The sequence below is a fragment of the Mustela nigripes genome, chromosome 1 (assembly GCF_022355385.1).
Source record: "Mustela nigripes isolate SB6536 chromosome 1, MUSNIG.SB6536, whole genome shotgun sequence".
Taxonomy (NCBI): Eukaryota; Metazoa; Chordata; class Mammalia; order Carnivora; family Mustelidae; genus Mustela; species Mustela nigripes.
The window spans coordinates 18441063-18450754 of record NC_081557.1 but is presented as its reverse complement, the minus strand read 5'-3'; the positions used below and the strand labels follow the sequence as shown (position 1 = coordinate 18450754).

The window sequence follows — 9692 nt, the reverse complement described above, 5'->3', positions numbered from 1 at the left end:
GGGGGGGGGCGGGGCCGGCGCGGCGAGGGGCGGGGTCAGCGCCGCGGCCGCGGGGGCAGCGACGGCGCCGGGCAGCGGGAGCGGCGGCCGCGCCATGTGGCTGCTGGGGCCGCTGTGCCTGCTGCTGAGCAGCGCCGCGGGTGAGTCGGAGGGCGTCGGCGAACTTCCTGCGGGGCGCTGGGCGCGGGGCGCGGGGCGGGGGCGCGGCGGCTGGGCGGCCATCGCTCGCCCTTCCCGCGCCGGGGCTGCGTCTCCCCTGCGGGCTTGCACGGAGGGCGGCCCCCGGCGCCGGGCTGGCCGGGACCCGGACGAGGGGCCGCGGCGAGGTGCGCGCCGTCCTATTGTGTGGGCGTGCGGGCCGGCTGGTGCCGAGTGCTGTGTGCGCGGGCGGGGCTTTGTGTGCAGCCCGGCTCCCGGGAGCCCGGCTGCTGCCCCGATTGGGCGTAGCTCCAGAGTGTGTGTGTGTGTGTGTGCGTGCGTGCGTGAGTGTGTTGTGTGTGTTGGGGAAGGAGGAGGGGCCGGGGGCTGGGGGAGGAAACTCTTTCTTGATCCCCTCTCCCCAGACTCCCGGGGCTTGGCTCTCTGCGAGCCTCCCCAAGCCCCTCCCGCATCTCTCGAGTGCACCCTTGTGCCTCAGCTTCCTCCTTGGACGTCGGGCGGGTAGCATCCCCGCTTCTTTCCACTCCCTCCCGGGACTGTGTTTGGCTCGGGGAAAGAAAGATGGAGCAGGGCTGGACCTGGGAATTTTTAATCTTTCCCATTGATCCTGGGAGCAGGACGTTTATTTGTCATCTGACCACCCTGACTGGTCCCTCGGCGGGCGCCCTGCCTGGCGAGGTGCCCGTGGGAGTGCACCCGGGCTTCATCTGACAGCCCTTGGAACCTGGCATCACCGTGGTGGTGCATCCTGAGGTCCTGGGAGGCAGCAAGCCTCTTTGCCTTCCTGGCAGCGTGCTGTCCCATGGAACTTTTCTGCTGATGTGGGCACGCTCTGAATTCCAGCCCAGGAGCCCATCCTCCTCTGCCTCCGGCCCGTTGGCCACAGCTGTCAGCTGCCCTCCTCAGCTCAGCCCGCCCCCTGACGTTTATTTCTGGGCAGCTGATGCCCAGAAAGTGGGTGACAGGGCCCGAGGAACTTTCTTCAGCAAAGCTTGTGCTATTCACCTATCTAATTTATGCCTGCTTTCCCCAAATCCTTGTAGCTGTTTGGTGTGGAGGTGTTGGTGGTGCTGTGTTTGATTGGGAAGTTGAGGCTTAATTCATTCTGAGCCCCCCACCCCATGTACATTTGGAAAGAGAATTCGCCCACCTTCCTTGAAATCCCTGGTCTTAGCCATGCTCAGAATCTACTGGGCAGCCTTTCTCACCTCTCCGACCTATGACATCATCCCTGCTCCTAGAGACCCCATTTTGATGTAGGTTTGCTGTGCCTTCCAGTGACGGTGGAGTGGTGGTGGCTGCTGTGGGTTTTCAGCCAGGTCTGGGGGAGAGGGCCCTGCTTCTCCTGAACAATCAGGCCACACTGGGAAGGGTGTCCAAGGGGGCATTGGCAGCTACAGGTAGATGTGAATGGTTATGAGGGGGCGGTTAGAACAGGCAGCTTTCTGGGCATCTCAGATAGGAAGACCTGCCCGAATTCATGCTCTACATGTACAGAGCCGTGAAAGGTCCCATGATGACACCCCAGTAGGACAGTCTGGAAGCTGGCTCTTGTAGTGTCCCAGAGTTGCCTGTGGCTCAGTGGAAACTTATTTTTTGCATTTCCCAGTTGGTACTGGTTTGCTTTGGTGGAGTCTCTGTGTCTGTAAAAATAGCTGTAAAGTTAATTTTGTCCTTCAGTAGGGCTACAATAAACAGGGAGAGTGGGGAGGGAGAGAGTAGGGGTCATGAAACTGCCCGACTGTCCCTGGTGGTGGTTTTCCATCCTCTGTGGTCATTGCATCTGTGGGATTTTGGATCGCCTTTACGGTTGCTGGTTTAGAAACTTCTAGGCAGGTTAGGGGAGTGTACGTTTTTCACGTTACATGAAGCATCATCCTTTTGGCGTGAATTCCGCATTGACCCACAGTGTTATCAGAAACAGGTCTGGTCATTTTTCTTGATGCCACTGGGTGCTCCTGGCCTCCCAGCCCAGAGAGAAGCCTGTGTGGTTCAATTTGGGGCCCCTAGTGGTACCAGAGACTCGACCCTTCTATTCCACATTCAGCTTCTTCATCTTCTTCTGGGAAGTTGAACCGACAAGAGAGATTATAAAAGCCGGTACATCGGACTGCTGTCTCCACTTCGAGAGTGTGTGGAGAAAACTGGGGTCCGAGTTGAGCCCTACTGGGTCTTTGCAGGGCTGGGAGGCCACAGACATCTCAAGAGCAATTTGGAGGCCTTTATTATTCAGGAACCTTCTCCGACACCGCCATGGTTTTCTTTCTCTTCCTTCATTTATGTCAGGGAAGTGAAGGATCGATTTTTAGCTGTTGTTATTTTTAATGTATCCTGTGAGAAAGACTTGGCCCATCCAATGTCTAGGTTTTCTTCACGCAGCGTACTTGCTGGGTTTAAGTGCACAGATGGTGAGACGTGTCTGACGGAGGCCATGCCCCACAGGCGATCAGCCTCACCTCCTCCCGGCCTGACCTTTGCTTCCACTCCCTGACCTTCTCTTTCTGTCAGTGAACACGCTTGGTTTTCCCCCATGTGTACTCCCAGGAGTGTGAGTACTGACCTTTTCTCTTGGAAAGATCTACTCAATGGCTTGAGCGGTTGGGTTTGTTTTTTTTTTTTTTTAACTAGCTGAGGAGCCTGGCAGGCCAGCCCGGGAAGAGGAGACCAGGCGCTGTGCACCCAAGTACAAATAAACACACCTTGTTGCTTTTCATCTTCATAGGACAAAGGCTCCCTCCTGGCCTGTGAGGTGTTTTGATCTGACAGCCCACTTAGGCCTCTGACCTTGGTAGGAGTCGGAGAGGAGCCGGGCGGGGTGGTCAGTTCCGGGCCTCCAAGACTGACGTAGACACCTTTTTTTTTTTTTTAAACCAAAGTCCCCAGGGTAACTTGAAAGTGGGCTTGTATCTCACCATCATGGAACATTAGGACAGTTGGTAGTCAGATAATCTCCTGTCAAAGAGTTGATCTCTACAGCCTTGCCTCTGCATGGACTCAAGGAGCAAAAGGGACCCAATATTTACGGCACATGTATGTGTGAGATGCTTTGCCTGCCACTTTAAAGGCATGGTCTCGTTGAGTTTTTCCAATGATACTATGTGGCAGGAAGTCATTTTATGGCTCTCGAGAGATCCTGCAGACCCAGGATGCCAGAGTTAAGGCCTGAAGCTCAGATACTGACTCTGGCTTCTTGTTTGCAGGAATCCTGCAGGAAGTGTCCGAGCCTTTCCTCCCACTTGCTTTTGTGAATTTAGCAGTCAATGAGATTGTTTCCATTAACACCCCTCCCTCCTCAATCTGTTCACTTTGTGGTCACTGCAGTGAACTTAAGCAGTTGGTGTTCATGGGAAATAACATGAAACAAATCTCAGTTCTTGGGGAAAGATGGAACTTTTCAAAATAGTGTGGGTCTTTCTCCTGGATTCATATGCTTGGCGGGAAGATACCACGGGCCACGGTTGGATATCTTGCCCCAAATTGTAGTCACCTGGGGGGTTGCTTTCATTTATTGAGATCTCTATGGATATATTCCCCTCTTTCTTTCTTTCTTTCTTTCTTAGTAGGCTCCACGTCCAGTGTGGAGCCAAACTTGGGGCTCACACTCACAACCCTGAGATCGAGACCTGAGCTGAGATCAAGACCTGAGCTGAGATCAAGCATTGGACACCTAACCAATGGAGCCACCCAGGCGCCCCTTCCCCTTTTCTTAGATATTTGTTTTATTTTACAGTTAAGGGAATGAAAGATACCATATGCCATAGACCGATGGAATGATTCTTAGTGATGAGAGAATCCCTGGGGACAAATTTTGTTTTTTAGATCCCCTGGGAGTGATTTTTGGTTGTGGAGTTTTGTTGGTTCTCTTTTCCTCTTTCTCTCTCTCTTTAGAATATTTTGGAAATGCTTGGGCCATCTGAACTGTGTTTTTTTTTTTGTTTGTTTGCTGTTGCCAGGATCTCTACCTGATTGCCAAGGAGATTTTTAAGACAGTCGCTCGTGTGTGTGTGTGTGTGTGTGTGTGTGTGTGTGTGTAAAGGAGCCTTTCTTTCTTCGTAATGGTTGTAGAAGAATCTACTCTTTTGGATGCTGAGGAGTGCCCTTAAAAATGTTTGGTGGAAGAGCAGCCAGGTACTTTGACGATGGGACATTTGCTTTTCCCATCATTTGCTTGATGTTGAATATTGCTTAGCGGAATAAGTGGACTTCTGTGACAGGGTGATTGCTTGGTCAGAGGGATGGCAGATGTTTATTTCAGGCCAGGTTGTTAGAGTTTCTGTACATGGTTGTGGGGTTGGGGTTGGTCTAGTGCTGGGTTTCCCAGCCTCTGCGCTGCATTTTGCCCTGCCATTCTAGAGTATTCTAGAATATTCTAAAATATTTAGTAGCATCACTGGTTCTAGATGCCAGTAGCAGCTTCCTCCTCCTCCTCGCCTCCTGCAGTTGGGATGACCAAATGTATCCTCAGATGTTACCAGATGCCCTGTGGGGGCAGAGTCACCCCTGGTGGAGAACCCCCGGTCCAGTGTGAGCAAGCCCCCTCACCGTGCATCTTGGGCATTGTGACTGCTCATCCTAGAAATGCCTCCTAGATGCAGTGGGTCAGGTGGCCTCCCCCTTCCAAGGGGGTCTTTTAGTCATCTGGTTTCTGCTTTCTGTTATCCAGTGCCCCACAGATTCAATGGGAAAGTACCGTCGTGATTAGACATGCCCAGCACTACCCCCTTTTCCTTTCACTTCCCCCTGTATCACAGTGAAAACTTCTGGAATTTTAGAGTGTAGATTCGGTTCTCTTGGGAGAGACTCACCGAGGAAGGTGACAGCTCGCTGACACCCGAAGCCACCTGGTTCCCTGAGGAACTGGGAGGCTCGCCCTCCCTGGAAGTCTGCCTCGGGAGCTGTGTTGAAATCTTAACCCTGGAAGTCCCCCTTCCTCCGTCTACAGAGCAGGTATTGTTCCTCTCTGTGCCCCTTACCCTCCCCGGCATTCCTTCTGCCTTCCCATCAAAGGGCTTTACAACTGGAGTCGGTTCTGCAGGTGGCGGGGAAAATCATCGGCACCAGGGGCAAGTCGGTTTGGGGGAAAAATTTTCATCTTGGACTTTGTTCTCTGAAGTATTTTTAGAGTTAGGCTCCGTGTCGCTTTAGAACACTCGGATTCCTTTAAGACACTTCGCCTTCCAGCTGTCATTTCTCTTTGTTCAGCATCCAGCCTCCCTCGAGTGTTTTCCTTCCTCCTCTCTTCAGACCAGCAGTGGGCATTGTCTGCTGTCTTTTGTTCAGAAAGAAAGGAGGCACCACGATGAGGGACACTGGGCTGGAAGGGGACAAGTACGCGTGACCTCGGGTCAGGCACCTGTGTCACCAATCCCACCCTCTTCCGAGAGCCCTTCTAGCGAGGAGGAGCTCTAGCTTCCCAACATCGCCAGGTGCGCCTTCCCTTTTGTCTTTGGATCAACTAGAAAATTCTTCTGGGCGCTTACTTGGTCTCCTCCACAGCACAGTTTACCAGCTTGGGCCTGTCTAGGCACTGCGCCGTGCTCCAAGGGCGTGAAGCTGTGTCCCATGTGTTCTATGCCCTTGAAGCACTAGATGACCCGATGAGGGACACGAAATTGTTTACCTTCTTTCCTTACCCTAGAAGGCACTTCTCCGCAAGCAGTATCTCGAAGGCATTCCTGAATGTGGGGTGTACTGATGCATCCCTGACCGTGATGGGAACAGAGCTGCGGGGACGTTACAGAGCCTGGGAGCAGGGGCTAGCGCCTTTGGGGAGAGTTAATGGAGGGGTCCTTCTTCAACATGTCTCGGATGTGCCTTTTTAGCTTTCCAGTTGGAATATTGGACACACATGTGGGTGTTCTTAGACTCTTGTAGCTCTTGGCTTCTGGGATTTGAAGAAGACGCGTCTTCTGTGGCTTGTGAGCAAGCCCCTTCTTTATCTTTCTGCAGAGATGTGCTCTTTCTTTTGTCTTTTGTGGTATCTAGGTGTATAGCAAGGATTGCCGCTCGTTGAAGGTTTACTCTGTCTGTGACAGGGTGCTGAGACTGCACCAACATTATTTTCTTGTAATCTTCTTGAATTGAAAATATTACACAAATAATAACATCAGATACCTGCTCATTATAAAAATTCAAACAAAATAGGATCATTACAATACAACATTTCGTCTTTCATTTGCATTTCTCTCTCCTTTCCTAAATTACTGTTAACTGGTGTATATCATTTTAGCCCTAATAGGGATTGATACACACACACACACACACACACACACACACACACACGCACACAGAGTTTAATGAGCTCGTACATGTCTGTATTTGTAGCCTTTGACTTGTCCTTTCATTTTATGTCTTTTTCATCTAAATACTTCAACACCTATTTTGTTACTTCTGCTTTAGCTGGTGAATTGGTTACATCTGCCCCCTCCCCCACTCCTGTTGGGACAGTTGGGTTATTCCCCAGCATTTGCCATTTCTTCTTTGCAAGTGTGGCTTCAGCTCTTGTGTTTTCCTCTGTTATGTGCTTTATTTATTTATTTTTTAAAGATTTGTTTATTTGAGAGAGAGAGAGAGAGTGTATGTGCAAGAAAGAGAGCATGTGTGCACCTGTACAAATGGGAGGGGCAGAGGGAGAAGGAGGGAATCTCAAGCAGGCTCCCTGCTGAGCACAGAGCAGGATATGGAGCTGGATCTCATGACCTGAGATCCCAACCTGAGCTGAAATCAAGAGGTGGATGCTCAACCAACGGAGCCACCCAGGTGCCCCTCTCTCTTAAGTTCTTGGCTCTTGCTTTGCAAAAAATTATGGAATGGCACTCATTTTTCCAATGACAGATACTTGCTTCCCTATCACCGAATTTACACTGTTTCCTTGCCTTTTGGTGTACATGATGATTTCTCATTTCAATGCAGAATGTTAGGTAATCTGTTGAGAGACGTTTTGAATAGCAGGTGGACCCCGCCCCTGCTGTAGTGTCCATGCACAGAACTGGATGGGAGTCAGCAAGTGACCAAGTTTCCCAGGTACCACCAGGACTGATGAATCACAGCGCCTGTCTGCCCTGTGCCATCACCAGGTGCTGCTGGCTGTTGAGTGCATCTTGATTCCAGGAGTGTTTCAGTATCAAAGATAAATTAGGCACATCCTGATTTCAAACGTGTTCCAGTACCAAAGGAATGCATCTTCCTGATCATATTTCAGTTCTTATGTATCTATCCATCTTTCAAAAGCATCTTTGAAAACATCTTCTGGGGGGCACCTGGGTGGCTCAGCTGTTAAGCGTCTGTCTTCAGCTCAGGTCACGATCCCAGGGTCCTTGGGATTGAGTTCCGCATCAGGCTCCCTGCTCTGAGGGAAGCCTGCTTCTCCCTCTCCCACTTCCTCAGCTTGTGTTCCCTCTCTCACTGTGTCTCTCTCTGTCAAATATTAATAAATAAAATCTTTTAAAAAAAAGGAAACAAAAAAATCTTTGGGTAATTGTATATACCATAATTCATGTAATGCTTCCTTGGCACATGAACCTTATTTCATTTTCAAGCAGTTTATTCGCGTAGGTGCTATGCCCTGACATTGTATAGATGAAACTAGAAGGCTAAGGAAGTTTCCCGAGCCCACAGCCAGCAAGAGGTGGTTTCAGAATTGGCACATAAGACCCTACAACTTGAACCTGTGCTGTTCACCATGGGCTTTACTGCTTTGGCGTTGAGTAGACGCTCAACTCAAGTTCACGTATGCCAGAAGAAGCACGTGTACTCCCTAGCTTGTGCTAGACAGCTCCGTTCGTCCCGGGGTCGGGATGTCAGTAACGATCTTGTGCTTATCATGTTGGATAGAATGATGTTAGAGAGCCGTCGGAGTTAAGTGGTCCTGAGTTGATTTTATTCAAGTGGCTTGTCTTTGGCAGATTTAAACTGATGTTCTGCCACTCCTCCCTATGGAGAACGTGTCATTTTAGGTATTTAAATCAGCCTTTGTGGAGGCTTGTTTTATTAAAAGGAGCAATAATGACAAGCAAATTATCTCAACACCGGGAGGCTTGCCTTTGAATGTAATACTGATGGAGACTTTTTTCTCCCCTGTTGATGGAAATACTCTGTAGGAATGCCAACCTGAAGCAATTTCTTTTTTGGTCAGTACTTCCCTCAAATACCGCTCGGTGCCAGAGAGAAAGGCCCACTGTTTATAAAGTCCAGAAATGGGTTTTTCAGGCAAAAAGAAAGTGCTGGTTATAATGCCTCCTATAAAAAGAAAAACTGAAGTGTTTTTTCTTATTTTTTCTGACCCTGAGCTTAAAGCTTGTGTGGTTCACATATGGGAGAACTTTTTCTGAACTTGTCGTTGGTATTATTTATTGTGGAAAGTGAAATGTTAATGTACTGCACCTGAAGGAAAAGAAAAAATAATTCGCCCCATCTCGTTGCCTCAAACCAAGGGGCTCCTGTGGGCAGTGGGGTCATGCCTTGTGAGAAGATAATGCCACAGGCCTGTCAGCTTTCCGCAGAGCAGAGCGAGCCTCAGGATTGCTAACTCTCTCCCATGTCCTCTCCTTTTCATGAGTCCTTGTGGTATCAGGAGACTGTTAATTGGATGAATTGGCTGGTGCTCAGATCCAGCTGTGGTTTTTGACAGACAAATAGCGCAGTGTGAAGACGAGGTTGTCCCTGGCCTGGAGGGAGGCCACGGAGAGGGAGGGCAGCCATTTCGCTTACTCTGAACAGGCCTTTGGGAACTGGGTGCTGGAGGGACATCGACTTTATGAATAACTTGATTGAGGAGACTTGCAAACCCAAGGAGCCAGTGTTCCACGTGGGACACTTGTGTGTCTGTTGGCGTAGAGAAATGAAAGCATAAAGGGTGTTTTAATTTTGGTGCATTAAAAATCCCTGCTCGTTATTAAAAGGCCCAGGGAGGTTCGCTTCGAGGATATCAGAAGTGTGTCCTCTGTGATGGCGGCCCTGGAACTTTTCCTTCAGCCCCAGCCTTGAATCAGAGCAGTGTTCTCCGGGAGTCATTAAACTAATTGGACGAGGCTGAAAAAGGAGTCCTCGTCACACTTGTAGCTCTGTGGTCAGTTGGGGAAAAAAAAAAAAAAAGCCTCTCAATTGGTTTGGAAAGTTCTAAATATAAGTTAAAAAAAAAAAAAAAGCTTTTTTAAAAGATTTTATTTAATTATTTAACAGAGGGAGACACAGCTGGAAAGGGAACATAAGCAGACAGAGAGGGAGAAGAAGCAGGCTTCCCGCTAAGCAGGGAGACCAATATGGGGCTTGACCCCAGGACCCTGGGGTCATGACCTGAGCCGAAGGCAGACGCTTAATGACTGAGCCACTCAGGCGCTCTACTTGTTTATTATTATAAAATAAAATGGGGGGTTTGGAGGATGATGGAAGGGTGACGAGCAGCGAAGGGGGTCTCCTCAGAAAAAAATCCCAATGCTGGAAAAAAGTGTCGATGCTGAGAGAAACCAGAACAGAACTGCAGAAAGGGTTTCGGAAACAGATTTCGTGAAAACATAAGCATGAGCTTGACTGAC

At 49.7% G+C, this 9692-nt stretch overlaps 1 protein-coding gene across 1 annotated transcript in view; it reads left to right on the top strand.

Moving 5' to 3' along the window:
• The first annotated feature begins 54 nt into the window (after positions 1-54).
• Positions 55-9692, top strand: part of LDLRAD3 (low density lipoprotein receptor class A domain containing 3) — a 220428-nt gene continuing 210790 nt past the window's right edge. The window contains exon 1 of the mRNA XM_059405644.1: positions 55-140. Coding sequence (XP_059261627.1) covers positions 95-140 — 46 coding nt within the window. The 5' untranslated portion in view covers positions 55-94. The remainder of the gene's footprint in view (positions 141-9692) is intronic.